Source organism: Scomber japonicus, chromosome 12 (assembly GCF_027409825.1).
Source record: "Scomber japonicus isolate fScoJap1 chromosome 12, fScoJap1.pri, whole genome shotgun sequence".
NCBI classification, from domain to species: domain Eukaryota; kingdom Metazoa; phylum Chordata; class Actinopteri; order Scombriformes; family Scombridae; genus Scomber; species Scomber japonicus.
Window position 1 is genome coordinate 24,933,656 of NC_070589.1, and position 20,050 is coordinate 24,953,705.

The 20,050-nt window shown below is 37.3% G+C and overlaps 1 protein-coding gene across 1 annotated transcript; it reads left to right on the forward strand.

Moving 5' to 3' along the window:
- Positions 1–3,766: 3,766 nt before the first annotated feature.
- vapal (VAMP (vesicle-associated membrane protein)-associated protein A, like) lies at positions 3,767–17,390 on the forward strand. The gene is made up of 6 exons (XM_053329954.1): positions 3,767–3,922; positions 10,061–10,213; positions 12,252–12,355; positions 13,140–13,220; positions 15,337–15,516; positions 16,436–17,390. The coding sequence occupies exons 1-6, from the start codon at positions 3,865–3,867 to the stop codon at positions 16,595–16,597; spliced, it is 738 nt and encodes a 245-aa protein (XP_053185929.1). The 5' UTR covers positions 3,767–3,864; the 3' UTR covers positions 16,598–17,390.
- Positions 17,391–20,050: the final 2,660 nt, after the last annotated feature.

Below are 20,050 nucleotides of genomic sequence, written 5' to 3' on the forward strand. Positions count from 1 at the left end.
TTTTTCTGTTTTGTGTGATTCTTTTGAAGCAGAGTAGAGGTTTCTGGCACAACTTCACCCACCCGCAAGGTGCACGGAGTACGGAAAAAAGTTTATAAAAAGCCAAAGCTCTTTATTAATAGACCAGAAACGGTCTATTAATAAAGTAGTTCTATACTACAAGTGTAGCTGGAGCTTTGACTTTTTTTGCTCCAGTTACCATCTGAAATACACCAGAACACTCTGCAGCTTCTCTGACTTTGTGTTTTAAGGTTTGTTTATAGAGACCAGAGAGAAGAGTAAGAGAGGAGGAGGAGGTCGACTAACCAAAGGTCAGGACTTGGATTAACCTCCTGACGTCATGAGGACATGGTATGCATCTCCACTGAGCCACCCTGACATCTCAGAAACCTTAAACTAGTGAAAAATAACAGATTTGGTTGCACAGTATAGGTGTCCTCGTTTGAACTCTTATGTAAAAAAAAACCCTCCTAACTTTGGAAAATGGTATTACTCTTCCACAACCACTTTTCTTTGATTCTAAAAATAAGAAACACTTAACAAAGTCAGTCTTGTGTTGTTTGTTGCACCTATATGGTTAAAGTGACATTTATAAAGCTGTAAACAGCACAAATTACATGCAGAGTGGAGCATTCCTCAGAATCCTATTCAGTACGCTGCCCTGGATTACTCTTTGAGCAGCTTACAGAGGAGAGGCCTACATTTCTTGTCATGAAGATGGATAAACCACAGCCACAGTTGTCAATGGTCTGTAAGAGAGTAAAGTGGGATATTAATAGTTCAAACTGAGCAAAACACAATGTTACTGTATGACACGTCGGGATTCCTCTCCAATAACTACAGCAATTTCCTTCTTATTTTTGTTTCTTAATGTTTTTTTTTTCTTTTAAGAGGTCAGGACTCAACATTATCAGCATCACAAGTTGTTGTTTCTCCAGAGGAAAGTTGGGGATTTTCTCTTTCATTACAGTCGTCAAGAGGTTTTTTTAAAGCCATGACTGATATTGAATTTTTGGGACCGATACCAGCATCAGGGAGTGAAAAATGACAGATAGCGATATATCGTCCAATAATCTTATACAGATTAAATACATTAACATTTTTTGGAGTGATCCCTCAAATGTGATTATCAAACATTGACAAAGATATGCAATGGAGGTATGATATTTACAGTTTAACAACAACCTTTATTCTATAAAATGGTATCAGTGCACTGAAGCAGTAAAATTGACAGGGAATTAGATTTGTAAAACAATTAAGGCCAACCTCAGCTGTTTCAAGATGATGAGAAACGGCTTGACATTTGACTGTGCTCCTAATGTTCCTAAATTCAATGATACTCTCACATCTTTCCCATGGTTTAACCACCTGGTCCCAGACCAACCACTCAGTAATTACATCCATAGAGTGTCTTTATAATCGGGCCCTGAAAATCTTGGACAAAAAGCAATGAAGGTGCAAAACAGCTTTTTCTTAGAAGACTTTTTCTGTGAAAGGAGTAAAAATCTGGATCTTGCTACCTGAACACTTGAAATTTACTGCATAATTCACCACTTTTGAGAGACTCACCAAAATCTTTGTTAATTCAGCAACAATCCTGTACTCATATTTAGTTTAAATAAAGAAAACAAGATAAGCTACAATATTGCAAATTTCCCCATTGTGGGACTAATAAAGGAATATGTTATCTTATCTTATTGCCCATATAACTTGATTTTTTAAAAACTATTAGTGTATTTTGGACAACATATCTGTGGGTTAGGCCAATATCGGCTAATAATATTGGCTGACCAATATATCAGTCGTGCTCTAGTTTGCAGGTGGCCTCTATCACCCATTAGAGCATACAGACACGGCAACCTGTTTGATTGTTCACAATAAAACAAATATGAACGTGATTCTGCAGCGTAAGCCGGTTAAGAATGGCAAAGGGAACACAAAAGGCCTTTTTACAACTGTAATGTCAGTCCTTGAATTAAACAAATTAAAAAATGTTCTTACATAAACATTTCATTCCTTCTACTACTGAAAAACAGAAATCCTATTCAGTGACTTCATTATATTGTTTGTCATTCAAAACACATAAAAATGCCAAGTAATATGTTGTTGGGTTGATACTTTGGAGGAAGTTTTTTGACACGCCCGTAAGTCTCCTGCTCTTATAAACAGTCAGAAGTTTGGGTGAGTGTGAGAGAGTGAGATAAGATTAGGAAAGAATTGTCCTCAACTTAACACATGACCGACAAAGTGTATAATGACATTAAAATATACTGCATGTGCTTACTGTAAATCAATTTTAGTAAAGAAAACACTCTGCCTCTTAAGCATTTACACCTGAAATGTTTTTTTACCTCCATAAAAGTTTTGGTTAATCTTAAGTATGAAATAGTCTGATCAATAAATTGGCATGCAGATATTAGATTGTAACAGACGTATCAATGGCATCTATGGCAGCCAATGTGTGACAAGTTATCACTGTCCATAAATACAAGAACAGTTTTGCCGTTACACAGTATGTCCACCAGAGGGCTCATACAAGTTTATTTTTTTAACTATAAAATGTCCTTAAATATCTTGAATTAAAAACTATCTAATGACCAAATTTAAGGGACCCTTTAAAATGCTCACTCATGTATTCATGAAAAAGTGAATTAAAAAAAGTGAATGTTGGCTAACATATCGTAATCTGACTTTTCGAAACTTTTGAGATCTCAAATTTTGAGATCAGTGACACCATCACATACAAGATAGCTTAGAGAGATTGTGTTTTACTTGAAAGTTGAAAAAAAGTCAAACTTACATTGATGAGGAATACATTTGTAAGAATCTGGATGTGTTTTCTCACCTGCAATGGCAACCTAACTAAAATTACAGACTGGGAAAGTTTCTGCGTTTGGAGCAACACTGTAGTGATCCAGCTAAGAGTTATGAGTGTAAACTTTTTTAAGTTATTTTAAAAAAAACATGTATTTATTCCCTTTTACTTGTTTATGTCCATCTGAATGGCATCATTAAAAGCCTGTCATGTTATTTATACTTGTTATATGTTGAGTTACATTATGTTGTGCTTGATGTAGCCTGTAACTGTTTTGGTCATCTTGCTAGCTGGTTGGAGATTTGCTGGGGAGCAGAGGAGAGATTATACTGGAATTATTTCATATATTCATTCTGCGATTTATAAACTGGAAAAGTAGAAAAAATACTGATTGCATTCATTTAATAATAGTAATAATGTTGATAATGATAATAATTATATCCTACAAAAAAATTTAAGTCTACCAGGAGTGATACAAATACAATTTTAGGAAATAAATTACACATTTTGAATTGTTATGTAATAATTGTAATGACTTGTTTTCTGTACTTGCTCTAAAAGGGAAACTCAGCCTAATTTAAGATGGTTAACAAGTGTTGGCAACATTTGTTTTTTAGAGTAGGAGGTAATTGAAAGTAAAAGGAGAAAACCAGGGTCACATGCTGTCAAGGTATTGTGACTGTTTCTGGTGTACAAAACAGCCTCAGTTTTTAAATGTTGCTATTTAAATCTCACAATACCTACAGACCAAGAAACTTTTATTTAACTGGGTAAGGGTCAAATAGGGATTGGAGTCTTTTTTTCTTTCTTAAGTATTTCAGTGAACACGCAGTATAACTACATTACTGTGACTATAATCACATCAGTCGCTGAGCCACGAGTGCGCGCAACAGGGTCGTGCACTCGCGCGTTCAAGTATTTGTACCCACATGCTCGTGCCCGCAGCTCAGTCAGCGTTTGACTCAGTGGTGGCAGCAGGGGTCCGAGGATCTCCACTTGTCAGTTACTCCCCGATACCGAAATCAAGTGCATCCCCTCACAGCTAAAAAATGTCAAAGTTGGATCAGATCCTTATCCTTGACCCTCCCTCTGACCTCAAATTTAAAGGTAGGTAAACCACACAAAAAAGAAAGAAGAAGAAGAAAAAAATGTGCTGACGTGTTGAAATGTCTTGGAGAATTAACCTGACTGTAAACGATTTCACACCGCTCCTCGGAGCGATTTTCGTCGCTTAGCCAACAAGCTATAGCTAACTTAGCGTTCACCGCCATTTTAAGTTAGCCAGGGACGAGAAGGGGGCCGCTGTATCCTCGCACTGTAGTGACGTGGATAGCCGGCGTGGCGTGCACCTATAGCCGGCCTGCCGTTTCATGGCTACGTTGTCCAGCTAACTGACAACACGTAACAAAGTGGTGGAAGAACGAGAGGCGCCTGCTATACTGTTTGTTTCACTGATTTTTAAAACGAATATATAGATTAAAACACATTGCTGTTTTTTTTTACTTCAGTGGCAACATGAGCTATATATAATATTACTCTGCTGCTGTTGCCGCTAGTGTGTTCCCCTCAGGGCTCAGCCTATTCCCTGGAATATTCCTACCGTTTATAACCTGGAGGTTTTATAAATGAAATAAGGAAGTTAACTTTTTAAAAATGTTATTTTAAGCGACACACTTCTTGTAGACACTTTTTAATGTTAAACTATCAATAAAAATGACCTGTTGTAATCACAAACTTAACTAAGTAACTGACTGACCGACTTCCAACTGAAAACGTTAACCAACTGTTTTTTAAACTGGCTAACGTCTTTCTAACTCGTATTAACTGTTATTTTTTGTTGTTGATATTTGAACGATACAATCATTACAACCCATTCAAACCAAAACTATCCTACACACACTCATTAGGTCACCGCTTGGCTGGCAGTGATAACATTCAATGATGTGTCAGTTAACCGTTGGCTTAACGATTGCTAAGCAAAAAAAAGCTAAAAGTCCAGTGCTATAACTTCAGGCTGTACATTGTTTCTTAGCCACTCTCCCTAAACAACGAGCTGTCTTGTACGTTTTTTCTCTCTCGTATTTTTCAACTACTCTTACATGTCGTTTTAAAAGCATGTGATATTGGTATGAGTCCCAACTGTTGCTATTAAAGAAATGGGTGAAGCTGAAAACAGCAGTCAGGTGTCACAAATGAGCATTGAAACGAGTTTTTCCTTCCTGTGTTCATTACTCCTATCTTTTTTATAATCCTCTCACAATGTAAGTGATGAAGACTAAAATCCAAACAAATGTATTTAAAAGTTTATCTGAAGCTAATAAGAAACTCTTGAGTCAAATCAAGCAGATATATTTTAAGTGTTGGTCTTTTTTTAGTGCCAAAGTCTTTTTTTTTTGCCACTATACTTCTACTGCAGCTCAACAGGGAAACACACAGAGGGAATTTGATGCTTAAAATTACTACATGTTGCAGATACCCACTTGGTAGGATTAACTCAAGACTGTTAAAACCTCATATGAGCTTCAAGTAAACTTTTTAATGCATTTCTTGCACAAAGTGACTGTGTGGAAACACTGGATATTGCCCTCCCACCATTTACACAAGCACATTTAAGGAGATCTTTTAATAGCAGGTATGAACAGGAAGAATGATTACAGAGAGGAAAACAGTGTTCATATACAGACACCTGACTGTTTTTTTAAAAGACACACTTGGAAAATTGTAAACCTGTTAATTTAACGACCATTTCAGGTGATCGAGGTAACAATAAAACTATATTGTCCTGATGTAAGCAGAAATTTAGATATATCTTTAGCTAGTCCTCCAAGGCCATGATATTGTAAAACAATGAAGAGCAGTGAAACTTTTCTCTTTTCATGACCATTTACCCCATTTTGACACCGCATTCTTCTCTGCATTTCTGTTATTTGTCACCAAGGCAGATATTAGTGCCAACAGGGCAGTGTTTTATTGTTGCTGAACTTAAGACTCTTTGTCTGTTGTCTCACGCTGATCTTTCCAGGCTGATTGTCAGTGAGTTAGGACGAAGGTTATGAGCAGATAGTGGTTGTAGCCTGGACTTAACAGGATTGTTAACAAAGGTCACAAGTTCAAATACCTTACCTACAGAGTAGCTTTGGGTGGGGGGGGGAGTCATTGAGATGTTTTAGTGATGAGGTGTTCCTTGTTTTTGTGAAACAGGTTTGTCACTTCTTTCTATGTAGTTCAGATTAATTCCCTCGAGATCCGAGTAAACAAGGAAGACCCACGTTGAGCCCCAAAAACCTCACAATCATTCTCCACACTGTAGTAAACTGGTTAGTGTTTTACTTCAAACCAGAGAAATACTGTGGCTGCATCATCAGGTGTCCGACTTCCTGTTGCTGTGAGATACGGTCAGTTTTTGGATATAAGTATGTCAGTAAGTAACACTGTGTGTGTGTGTGTGTGTGGATAAAGCTGAAGATGAATGAAAACTGAGTGCAACATTCTGGTTGTGCTTTTACAGTCAACTTATTCACATAGTTGAGAGTCCGACAGTCTGGCTTCACCGCTCACCCCCGTCAGTTTGTTTTGAATACAAAAAAAAAAAAAAATGGGGCCAAAGTTAAAGCTCAAATACATACATGAACATTTGTCCTTCAGCTGACCTTTAATTGATATCGACAGCGAGTGTGATGGCAGAGACATGATCCATCATAATCTGATCATGAACCTCCTCATTTTACTTGATTAAGAAATCTGGCTCTAATTAGACTTATTCTAATTACTGATCAGTCACACGGTTTACGTTTTCCTCATGAGATTAAACATTTAGCCATTTTATACTGGGATCGATGCACAGATGTAAAAAATACTGAAAATCATTCATTAATAATTGGAAATCAAACACCTGTTCTTTACCACTGAGGATAGAACATATACATTTTAAAGCATGAGGAGAATCTTAATATGAAATGAAGCTTCAAAAAACTGCAAAATAGTTACAAATAAAATATTTTTTCATCTTAATAGACATAATAGCAAGCTGACTTTGAGATACACCAGTACTGTTTGAATAGTTCTGATTTTAAACCTCGTGTAAAAAGGTTTTAACCTGAGTTATGTTATATAAAGAGTTGTTTTTGTGTTTACCACCAGGAGCATAAAAACGAAGTGCGTCGTAGATCTGCTCGAATACAAATCACTAAAACGATTGAAGAATGATCACTCAGGAGAGATTTCTGTATCTTTTTTTAGGAGGGAACGATGGCTCCCTGTTCTTGGTTTCTTTTTTTTCAAAGAAGCAACATGAGGAGAAGTAAAGATGACCACAGCTCCTTTACTGTCACAGAGACGGAGCTAAATTGGTCTGCAAGTATCTGAGAGCTCGGCTGTTTTAGAGCCTCTGCTGGGATTCCTCCAGCAAGCTAAAGGGGGGCAGCCCTCCTTTTTCCTTGGCTGGTATTTTTAGAATAGGATTGGCCTGGGGGACCCTAACTCAGCATACATGCAACGAGATGAGAGAGAGAGAGAGAGAGAAACGAATGCTAACGCTGCTTAAGCAAAGGTGGCATCTTGGAGTTAGGCGATGGATGCAGGCTGTGTGGGTGTGTGTCTGATGCACACAACTGCTTTCCAGCTTTGTATCCAATTCAGGCTTCATTTTAGTCACGCTCGCAGGATAAAACATGGGGAGAAATTACTCTGATGTCTTATATGTCTCTTTTGAGTCTGATAGGAGTGTTTGATAAATAATTTTGGTCTAAATTCACCATTTTAGTGTCTGTAATTGAAAGGGAAAAGGCTCTTTTTCATAATCTTGACTAGGACTGCTTCATGCTTCAGGTGTGGCCCAAAATCAATCAGAAGAAATGGTTGATATACTTCAACTTTTTATATCGTTTACTTAATTTCTCATCGATTTGAAAATATCTTCAACATTGTAGTTTCAACTTGAGAAATCTTTTATCACCTTACTGAGTCACCCACTCACTCCCTATGCATCATCAAGAAATGCCGGTTACCTTTACCTCTACTTAAATAAAGGTGGGATCAATCCTGTCACCTCTACCAACAACTTTAAATAGTTGTCACATCACCAGAAGTTTATTCAAAGTGACAGTAAGTGAAGAGGAACTGGTATGCTCAACCATTATCTTAATTAGTAGCTAAACAAAGGACAAAACAAACATGCTCGAAGCAGGGATAGTGAATAGAAATATCAGATCAATGCAGCCACTGAGCCACCGGCGAGGCATTTCAGGTTTGTAGGAATGTCTTTGTGACGCACCTGTGTTTGAAAACAACGCCCTGCTCCTTCATCGTAAACTCTACATGTTGGCTTTAGCTCGGTGGAGCCGCTCCAATCTGGTCATGCACTGCTTCTTATCTCTCTGAAGGCACTGGGTGTGAAGGGAGGTTGAATGTCGGCTTTGTGAAGTCAAAGAGTTCCTACCGAGGAACTTAAAGTCTGGAAAAGTAGATATATTGTACACGAATTGAATTTCTTTTGACAATTTTCACATGGTTCTGTTTTATACCTATGTTAAAAATTCAGAGTAGTCACACTGTTAATCAGATGATCCTCGGGGGGAAGAAAAAAAACTGTCATAAGTGTTCAAATATTTTTACAACTAGATCTTTTATAGCAAGGCACAAAAGGCAGTTTATTTTGAATGAAGGTACTATTGGCTTAAATGGAAAATAGAATAAGTAGAAGCTGTTTTAACATGGAAACATAAAGTCCCTGGCAGGCATCGGGGATAAAAATGTTTTGAGAATCTGTGAAGACAAATTTGTTAAACAATGACGGCTTGTTTGGCATCCAGTAGGACCGGGTTTTTAAAGATAACACAACGGTGCGTTTAAGAGCCAGAGTTGAAACTCTGAAAATAAGAGTTAACTTTCAAGAAGAACTCCATGAACCTGTACATACTCCTCAAAATGATCCCGAGCTAATCTAAACCTCACAAGCAGTTCTAGTTTTAGTAAATCGAATCTGAAAGTTTTCAAGGTCACCATCAGAGTAGGCTTCCTTCATTGAAATAGGTCGACAAGTGCAGCTACCTGTGCTCTGTGAAGCACCGACCTTAAAGATGGGACGTACAGCTCACAGCAGGTGAAATCTGTCAACTTCTCAGCACTCAGCTAACCCTGAATCATGAGACATGTTTTCTTCTTCTTCTTCTCTGGACTCCCAGGGCTAATTGTGCTGATCGAGTTTGGGGTACCCCTGACTTGGCGTCCACTTGTGTTTTCGACATGACATGACATGACATGACTCATCAAAGCTAGATGGTGCTGACCCTGGTTAAGGACCTAATTTGAGGCCAGCTCTGTCACAAGATTTAGAGCTCACTATTGATCTCCTGATATTTGACCTGGGCGTAGTTGGGACCTTAATTTCCAATATGAACATGGGACTTTTAATTCTGTCTGGAGGGAAAAAAAACTTGATTCAGGTGATTTGGCCGATCTCATCTGAAGGGAGGATGGAAAGTTTTGTAGATCTTGAGTTTTTTTTAATCAGTGCAGAACTTTAAACTCTCATAAACTTCAAAAACTTTCATAAACGAGTTGGATGTCTCACCAAGCAAATCATAGAATATTTTTTAAACAGTAGGAAACATTTATTTGAGTATATTTCCAGTCATATGCATAAAAACTAATGTTGTATTGCCTGTTCCATCTTCATCTACCCCGTTTTTCAAGAAGCCAAAAAGAAATCTCTATTCAATTAGTGCTCTTAATCACGTCGGTCTAATTGAGTTGCAGCCTGACAGTATTTTTCAACTAATCTTTTTAGAGTTTGTTTTGAACCTGGCACAAAAGACACTGCAGGGTAATCCCTTGTCAGAGGATGAGGTGTAACTTTAGATATTGAATTTCCTCCATTTTTTTTTAATCACTCTGTAGACCTGCCAGATATTTACTTTTCATTGTCTGGTTCTACGAATTCAGCAAATTCACTGGAAATTTGTTTCCTTTTGCAATTTTTCGCAGCAGCAGATGATTTTAACTAGATAATGGTTCCACTTTCAGCGCTAGTTTGGACCCACTTATAATCTGGCACAGAATTTGCTGCCAGAATAATGGCTGCTTTGTCTACTTTTAGGGAAATGTCACCCTTTTTTAGAAAAAAAAAAAAAATTCTGCAGTATATATTTGTTTAATGTAAGATGTGCGTAGAAGAGCGTAGAAGTTCAACGTATCCCTTTTTAAATACAAAACGATAACGCAGACCTTTTTTGTGTTTTTCGTTAGGTCCTTTCACAGATGTCGTCACCACCAGCCTCAGACTGAAGAACCCCTCTGACAGAAAAGTATGTTTCAAAGTGAAGACGACAGCACCACGCCGGTACTGCGTACGGCCAAACAGCGGTGTCATCGATCCAGGAGCAACTGTCGGCATCTCTGGTAAAGTTTTTTTTTTTTTTTTTTTTTTCTGGTTTTATTCTTCTTTTTTTGCCGCTTTTAAGTTTGGTGAATAGGTTTAACCCACAAAACGTACCTGTTACTTTTAGAGAAATGGGGTCAGGGATGTAACACAGGTCAACAAGGCTATGACATAAGATGAAGCTGTCTAACAAACATAGTGGAGATATTTACACACTCAGCATTCAGACATGAAATGGCGAAGGGTAAATGGTAAATAGTCATTTCTGACACAGTCCATGTTAGAGGGGACCATCCTGACAGTTGACCATCACTCTTATCAGTGAACATTTTAAACATTCACAAACTTGACTTTTCTCTTTTTTAAATTACACAATAAATCCATCTAATGGTCAGGTAAGTATTGCAGGTGTGTTAATACTTGTTGTATTTTTAGCATCACTAATATTAGTTTCTGTAACCTAAGGGGCTAAAAGGAAACATGGACTGCTTAATGTAAGGTGAGAAAGGTAGAGCCCAAATACACACCTGCTGCCTGACTTGCTTAAAATGAATAGAAAAGAATTACAAAGAAATGTATTGTGCTACTTTTTTTTTTATGACTATTAACAAAGAAATTATCTGAATCTAAAATCAACTGATAAGCTGATAAGTATCCACCAGAGCAAAGTGTGCTACAGGTTACAGTGTCCTATGACTGACTCTCAGCTCGGTGGGTCAGGTTTAGGTTAAATTCAACTGTAGAATGAAAAGAGCGATATAAACCGAACAGGCCTGAAAGCAATGCATGTAAACATCTCACCAGGTTTGGCTTATAATTAGAGTAATGTCTTACTCTAATTATGGACCATAATTTGATTGTTCTGCATGTAAATATAGCCGCTGATAAATTAGGTTCTCTTTTCTGCTTTTATACAGTAGAACAAGCCTCAATCTGGCTAGTGTAGCTCTGTCAGTTAATTCATCATTGAGTCTTAATGAGGACAGTTACCTTGAATTGTGTGTGTGTAATGTTTTATCTCACTGACTGGATTGTTTGTTTTAAACTGGTGACTCTTTGTTTCCTCCAGTGACTGTGCTCAGCTTGACTTGACTATCTTTACTATCTGTTATTGACAGTACACTTCACCGATAAGATCTTCACAGTGAGGACAAACTATCAAAATATCTTTTAGAAACTTTCAATCCACGACTGTAACATCATCCAATTCTTCTCTGCAGCGTTGTTTGTGTTTAAATAAGAGGTAACGAGTGGATTGACAGATTAATAGTCAACTATTTTGATTATTAAATGAATAATTTCAGCCTTTTTTTTTAATTTTTAGAGCAAAAAATGTTCATCCATTGTGGTGATTTGCTGCTTTTGTCTGTTTTTTACATCATTTTTACTGTTGGTAAAAAAAACAACCTATTATTAAAGATGTTATGAGACCCTAACCGTAACCCTACATTAAACAGTTAATTTGTAATTAAAATAATTGTTAATTGCGTCTCTAAAATCTTCAAATAACACACACTTCTATTGTGATTAAACATGCTTTCAAAACATTTTGAGTGACTTTAATTAGAGCTAAATATATCCGACCATTAATGCTGCATGAGAGGGAGGGAGAGGGGGGGATTATTAGATCCTATTAAAACATTTGAATGGATTATCTCTTTAATTGGACAATGATGTTGACAGTCTTATATTTGCTACATTACATCTGGAAAGTGAAAAATATCTTTTAAATTGGTTGAGAGGTTGTAGAAATAACCAATTAAAGAAAAGGAAGCCATGACAGTCGAGCTTTAGTCTTCAACTTTCAGTGTGAATCAAATGTACCAATTTAAGATCACCTTATTACACGAAGAAGATATTCATGTTTAATTTGCTCAAGTTCTCATCTTTTTAAATATATGAAAATTAGAATTTGAACATCAGTACTGTGTCGTCGTCCTCAAACGTAAGACTGAGTTTATTATTGGATGTAAAGTGTTTTTTGTTTTTTTTTGTCTTTCTCTGCAGTCAGATGCCTTTGCTCCAGTGTTTTTACCATTGTTCATCTTTTATTCACAGTCATGCTCCAGCCCTTCGACTACGACCCCAATGAGAAAAGTAAACATAAATTCATGGTGCAGACAATTTTTGCTCCGGCAATTGTTTCTGACATGGATTCATTGGTGAGTGATTTTTCTTTTTGTTTCAAATATAATAGCCCTTTTTGACTTTTCACAAATATGTACAAAAACACACGTATCACCCACTTGTTGTTTCTTTTAGTAGTTATGTTACTAATTGAAAATCTGTTTTAATGGTACAAGTGTAAATTTGGTCATCTGCAGTAGTTGAATAATCTTCATCCTGTTTTTTTTTAACTCTGGGATGAGGCAATAAGGAAACACATGAACCAAACTGAGATGAGGTCTCCAGTCGTCCACCAGAGAGCAGCAGAGGCTCAGTCAGTCAGCCTGTAGTCCTGTTCATGAACTGGCTTGTCTTGAATGAGAGGTTAAAAACCAGGAAGTGTAGTAGAACAAAGGTCTGACTCCAGTCAAGTAAACTGGGATCGAACAAGGTTACAAATATACCAGATGCATTTGTTCCAGTGCAGCTGAACCTCAGTGTAATTCACTGTATTGTGTTTCACTTAAAGCAGTTGTTTGTGGTTACCGCCAGCTCTGTCATTGAATATGTACAATTACAAAACAAATGCTTCAAAGTTTGGGAGTTTGAAACTTGTTGTGCTAAAAATACAGACTTAAAATAAATAGAAGAAATTGCACATGATGGATGTGTTGGAGGGGTTTTTCTCTTTTTTAGCTGCACATGTTTTTATGTAATGTCCAGGAATTTCAAGGCTGTATTGCATATGACTTGTATGAAATAGGTTGGTGTGTGTGGATAGAGTCCAGCTGCTAGCAGTTTAGCTTGATGAATAACATGCCCATTTTTCATCTCCACCAGTGGAAAGATGCAAAACCCGATGATCTCATGGATTCCAAGCTGAGATGTGTCTTCGAGCTGCCTTCTGAAAACGATAAAGTGGTAAGAGGCGCTGCTGCACATTAAAAACAGCTTATTTCCATATCATTTTAATCACAACCTGACATAGCGTTTTGCCGATAAACAACTTCTTTTTTCTTTTTCTTCTTTTTTTTTTTTTTTTTTTTTTGCTGAAAATTTCCAGAACACCGTAGCTCTCCATAAAAAGAAAAATAAACTGCCATAATGTCAACTTTGCAGAAAATGAATTACCAATGGAAAAACTGGCTGAAGAAAAGAAAAAGTTCAAAAAACAACCATAGCTACCTCCAGTTTTTCTTAATCCCTTTGCTTACTTTATGCCGTGTTAAATGACCGTAATTCTAATAGATAAAAACAAAGATGTGGACATATTAAAACTCATCAGACAGCTCCAGTATGCTTCGCTGTTACATTACACAGAGCTGCTGATGAAGTACAGATTATTACAAAATCAACAAGCAACACTGACAATTTCGACCATAGTTAAACTCAGTCATACTTTATGTATGAATTAGATACATGGTTTCTTTGCATGCATCTGATTGTTGCGGAGCACTGCGTTTCACATTTTAGCGGCTCACATCGTCTGTGCCGCCTACGTCGAGCTCAAGCTCCTCGACGTGAATAGCAAGTGCAGCTACTGTGAAACTTTTCAAGGTGAGCAAAGAACTAGAAAGATATAAGTACAGAGTAAACAGTCTGAATGATGTGGCTGTTAAGTAGGTTGTTGTTCCAACCACTTCTTACTGTGGTACATACCAGTGTTACTATTGTTACAGTAGCTAAAACCAGTTTGCAGTTTATACTATATGCAAGTTTTAAACGTCATCTCAGCAGGACATTGCAGTTCAGGTTAAAATGGCACCACCCTGCCAGAGTTGACCTGCATTAAACAGCTACAGTATTATGTGTGAACTGCTGAGTCAGCACTGTATCTTCTCTCCTTTTTGGCATGTGTAGCATGCATGTAATGTTCAACATGGTAAGTATGCAACTTTGTAGGAGTAAGATGATGAATGTTTGAGGGCAGCATTTTTTGTACTTTGGTAAGAAGAGCTTGATAACAAACTTGAATACTTCTCAGTACAAATAAGATTTAAATTTGTCTAAATCAAATCAAAACTGTACTCAAAACTGCAAAGCACCTGGCTGCCATAAAGTCTGAAAAACAGGTTGTACTGGAATGACATCAGATATCTGATAAGTCCAATTATGTTTACATGTTTGATCAGATAATTCTTGGTTTTATCACCAGTAACATTTTGTCACTATTAGGTGTAAGTTCTTTCAGGTTCACTCATCTTATTAGGCAACGATAAACATTTGAGATGATTTAAAAGTAAATAACGTGTAGTAAAACTTGTTATATCTCTCAGAGTAACGTACCAAGAGAAGTGTTGTTTTGTGTTGCAACAGAAAATCATGTGCTGTATTGGTACGATTCACAGAAAGAGACCCAGCCCTGTGTTTAAACAGTTTAAATCAATAAGTGTAGATGACGTAAGTCGAGGTGTCTGTGAACAGAGGTGCTCACTGTATTTAGTGACACACCTGCTGACTGTCAGTGGGGAATGTGGTGGCCTCACTTATGATCTCATATATTCATGAGTAGACATCTGATGTTTGTTGTAGCTGGAATTTACATGTAAGATGGTCACTTATGGTTTATTTAATATGAAGACATCAAATGATGATGGAAAATCTAATCCAGACATATTAAAGGTTTCAACATCATGATTGTTACCTCATATTGTCCACCCCTTTATCATAGCATATCATTTAGTCCACACCTCACCTGGGCCTCAATAAGCCTTGGATTGCTGCACAGGGATTATAACATCACATCCTGCTTATTGATTGTCACACATGAGTTACAGTTCAGTAATTATATTTCCATAACGCAAGCCTCCATTTCCTCATCCCGTCATGTTGTCTTTCCCACAAAACAAAGCCACATCAAACAAACTTTTGGAGAGGATGCATTTCCTCCCTGGTCTCTTTGATCTGACACTATGAGCCTCTGGGCCCTGAACAAGGCTGCCTTTCTCTGGCACTGCCTTGCATCTAGAGGTTAACCTCCCTGCTGCTGGCCCAGGGCGTGCTGAGTTTCACTTCTCTCCCTCTCCCTGTCGGGCAGAATGACGTGGAGGCGACCAAAGCGGCCCCCGTGATGAACTCTGCGAAGGCCGACTCATCAGCAGCCTCAATGCCTGTCACTGCCTCGATGGATGATTCAGAGATGAAGAAGATGATGGAGAAGTGCAAGAGGCTGCAAGTTGAGATGAACAAGCTGGCCGACGAGAACCGGCAATTAAAGGTTAGACATGTTGACAAATGATGGTTGTAACATGATTTATTTTCATTTTACATTGAATGAATGAACCCAAAATACTTACACTGTGTTATACTATATTAAGTACACAACCTGCATTTTAATTGATCTCAGCAGGTAAATTTGATATGCATTAATAAACATGGTACATATGTGGCGTTTACAAGTTTTCTTTCATGATAAGAATATCTTTACTTTTATTGTTATCGGTCAGTGGAGAAGCTTTTAAGCATTAGTGCTAGTTTGTAGTAGTTATCGCTGTTGGTCACATGACTCATGTAGCCGTCTATCAAGATAAAGTGCCGTACTACATGGAGTCATTTTCACTTTGTATTCAGACCGATTTCATCCTTGTATGAAAAAACCCAGCACCCTCCTTCATGTGGAGGCATTGAAAGCAGAAAGCTCTGGCAAAAAAGACGAGTCAGGCTCAAGTTTTGCTGCAGTGTGACCTGATGTCATCTAGTGAGGCACTGTGTTGGACAGTCTGCGTTGGCACATGCAAACACACATTCCTGGAGGGATTACTTTGTAACGTGATCTGAGTATTTTTACTGTTAATCTCGCAGTCATTGCAATGAAATATAAAACAGTTGAAGCTGACTGAGTTTTATAAACTTCTTTGCAACATTTTGTCATCCAAGTCTTCACATGCGTGAAGCAGGACTTCCTGGATCATACCTCATGTACTTCATGTACCAACATGTACTCTGGTGTTACATGAAGCAGGTCACATGCTAATACCAGGTGTAAAAAGTGTCTACATGTGCCCTCATTGACTTTATAGTTTCGGTTAATAAAATCAACTGAGGTCAAATGAACTTTGATCTAATGAATGCTTGTAAATGTCTTTTTTGCTCTGCTCTGAAACGACATGTCCTTCATTCATCTTCCTCTTTTACAGGATGACGGTATTAGAATGAGAAAGGTACCCCGCCAAGACCACATGACATCAAACTCAACCAGCCTCCTCGGCCGAGAAGCCGGCACTCCCTCCCTGCCCTCCCTCCTTGTCGTCATAGCAGCCATCTTCATCGGATTCTTCCTAGGGAAGTTCATCTTGTAGACTGGGAGATGCATGCCAGCCGTATCCCCCGCCCCGGCTCCGGAATCAAAAGGCCTGGAAAAACCGAGAAGTCTTTCTGTTGACTTTGCCATATCATTGGTAGTGTGGCCTACAGTGAACACATCTGTACAGCATCATTCGAAGGCGTCGCCTTTTTACAATCTCACACGGTTAGTACACAGAGAGTTGAGAAAGAAAGGCGACAGAAAAAAGCGATTGCTCCCTTTTTTGGTTTTCTGTTTTTGATGGCTGGATTATACAGGTAATGTGGCGGGACAATGAAAGTTGTATTCTATCAGTCAACATGGAAGATGCACCTAGAGTGAACCATGGGCAAGAGGCAGTCAAAAGATTAGATTTTTTTCTCTCTCTCTGTTGTTTTTAATAGGAATTGAATGGAATGTTAGGTGTCTTGTAAATGTTGTTTTAAAATCCTTTTAAACAAAAAAAGGAACAAACTTCCATCAAAAGACCTTGCTACCTGTTGCTGGATTGCCTCTGAAGTAAATTTGTTCAGTTTGTAATTTCTACTTCTTGTCTTGGAATGTTCAGGTCCAGCTGGGGATAAAGGTGCCTCCTTCTTGTACATTTCTGTCCTTTTCCTGACAACACCAATGCAGACTTTATATTATTATTATTATTATTATTATTATTAATATTATTATTATTATTATATTACAAATCGTATATTCCTTCTGAGGCAAATATTGACTGAAATAAGGTCTCCATTCTTAAAATCCTGTCCCATGGTATTAAGCGTTGACGAAATAAAAATGAAAAAATGTGGTTTTGATACCCGTCTTTTCCTGTGTCTCTCTTGAATGATACACCCTCAAATATTCATCAGTTTGTGCCATTAAAATGAGCGTTCTGCTTTTGCGTGCCAAGGTTTCCGTCAGTGTCTGCGCCAACATTTTGGATTGGATGCATTTTTCATTGAAGTCTTGACCAAGATCTCAGTACAAGGACAAAGTAGAATATATGAGCTAACCATGTGCTTTAAATACACTTGACATTTCAGTTAATATTATTGTTTGGTTTTGAGTTTTTTTTTTTTTTTTTTTTGTTGCCAAGAGTAAAAAAAACTCAGCTTGACTTCAGCTCCGTTATGAGCTTGAAATGATTTCATCCTCTAAACGTTTCACGCTAACAGTTATAGTTATAGTTATAGCTATTTTGTGTTTTATTTCATTTGGAGTATAAGAAAAACTGCAAAAATGAGAGCGGTTTTTACATTAGAAGTGAAAGATTAGATGTAATTGCTTTCACTTTTTGCATTCAGTCAAAAATGAAGGGGAATTATTTGACATTGTAATGAGTCGGTCTTACTCAAACAGGCTGTCACTTAGTATTTAGGAGATTGTTACCACAAAGTAAATTTGGTACATTCAGTATGAGAAAATCTACAGTGGTCATTTGTCCTTTAAAAGTTATTCATTTCTGCTTGATGGATAAAGTACAGAACTTTCTTTACAAGATGCTTATTTTCCCCCCAAAAAAGCAAAACCTGCAATTATTTTATTAAAGTGTAAAGGAATATGATTCATACTGACTCCTGGAGGACAGGGTTAGTGTGGGAAAAGACATGGGATGTTTTTTTTTTTAAAGAGTTGTTATATGTTAAACAGGCTGTATCTTAAAAAAAAAAAAGAATATTGGCAGATTTTTACCATGGGTTTATGGGTATTGGCATAGATGTTGGTAGGTCATTCTCTACTACAGTTCCTCCTTACCTAAGATTTGTTAGAGTATTTAGAAATGGTGTCTGTATTTGTTCCCCACAGAGCATCAACAAGTTCATTTTTCAGCTGTAAAATATCTCATTCAGTGAATATATTTGTCACAAGTTTAATCACCAAATTTAAGAGAAACTTCTTTATGTTAATTAGATATATAGTATTACATTTTCTTAAATATCACAAATAAAACATGAATCCTGTATTAGCTTGATTTTTGTGGGTTGGCTATTAAGGAAGCACAGCAAAAGAAAATTGATTTAAAAAAAAAAAAAAAAAGGCCTACCACACTTTTTACATCGTCTTATTGAAGGTACTTTATTTCTAACCAGCCAGATAGATTTGTTATGCTATTTTAAAATATTCTGTGTCATTATTAATGTCTTGTTTATGCTTGACCAACAGTCCACACAAGATACTCGGGACTAAAGACACCAGAAGATATTCGCACATGCTGGAACATGAGAATTTTGGCTTATTATTTCTTCCTTAAACGACCCAGAATGATTAATTGATTATTAAAATAGTTGGCGCTAAATTTTCCATCGATCGACTAATCAGTGCCGCTCTAATTTGGCACACAGCTGCAGTAGAGTTGGATATAAATCTAAAGTTTTTGGTTTCAGACTGTCGGCATTAGTCTAACCCTGCCTGCCAACTCGCTTCACACTCAAGTCTCTTCATTTTTGCACACTAAAAACTTAGATTTGATCTTTTTTCATGCTTTTTGGGAAGAAGTCTCATAAAATCCACATTGGTTCCTGTTTTCTTCTGCACAGCTGTTTTATTTTTCAATTTTGTCCCTGTGGAAATACCATAATACAGAAATAAATCTATAATACAAGAGGCAGATTTTAATTTATCCAACGATAAATTTAAATCAATTGTCGTTCAACAAACATTCTTGTCTCTTCTTTGCAGGATTTCAGTGTTCGGAAGAAGTTAAAACGTAGATGTGGCTGCTTGGGAAAAACAGCTTGTACATTAAAAACACCCAAAAACCTTCCTTCCTGATTTTCATTGAACATCTCAGACGGTAGTATCAAAAAGCGCTAACAGTATACGACAGTGGATTTTGCTTCCAGCTGTTCCTGTAAAGCATGGTTGTACTTGGCAGTTATCATGTGTAACTCCCTCCTTATATATGCTCTCATGGCCAGTAAAATAAAAAAAAACTTGTAAAAGGGATTAACAAAAAATATGTTCCCTGCAAGATTCTTTATATACAAGATACAAAAATCTGATGTTACCTATCCACGAGTATCAGATCAACACTGAGGAGTATCAAACCTTTAATCTCATACATGTATCCAGTTACAAAGACATTTCTCGGGGCCTAATACAGGTTCTTTATTCTGGGTACACTGAACAAGATTCTGCAACATCAATGACAGTAAACTGGCCGTAAAGAGTTACTGTACAGTCACTTCTTTGGTTTTAATGACAGAAATGAAGTATGCTGTTTAGTCCTTTTTTTGAACACAGTTTATGTATGCTGGTAGCATGCTGGTAAGATCCATAAAAGGTACTGATCCTCTTTCCACACGCTGCTGGAAGTGATGACATCCCAGAGACAGTCACAATCAAGATTACAACTGATGCGTGCTAATGTTGCACCACACCTGAAGACCTTGATGCCACAGTGGAGGTATTTGGGATTTATACCACAGTTAATGTTAAGAAAACACCCGGAGGAGTGAAGAGCACTAATCTATTG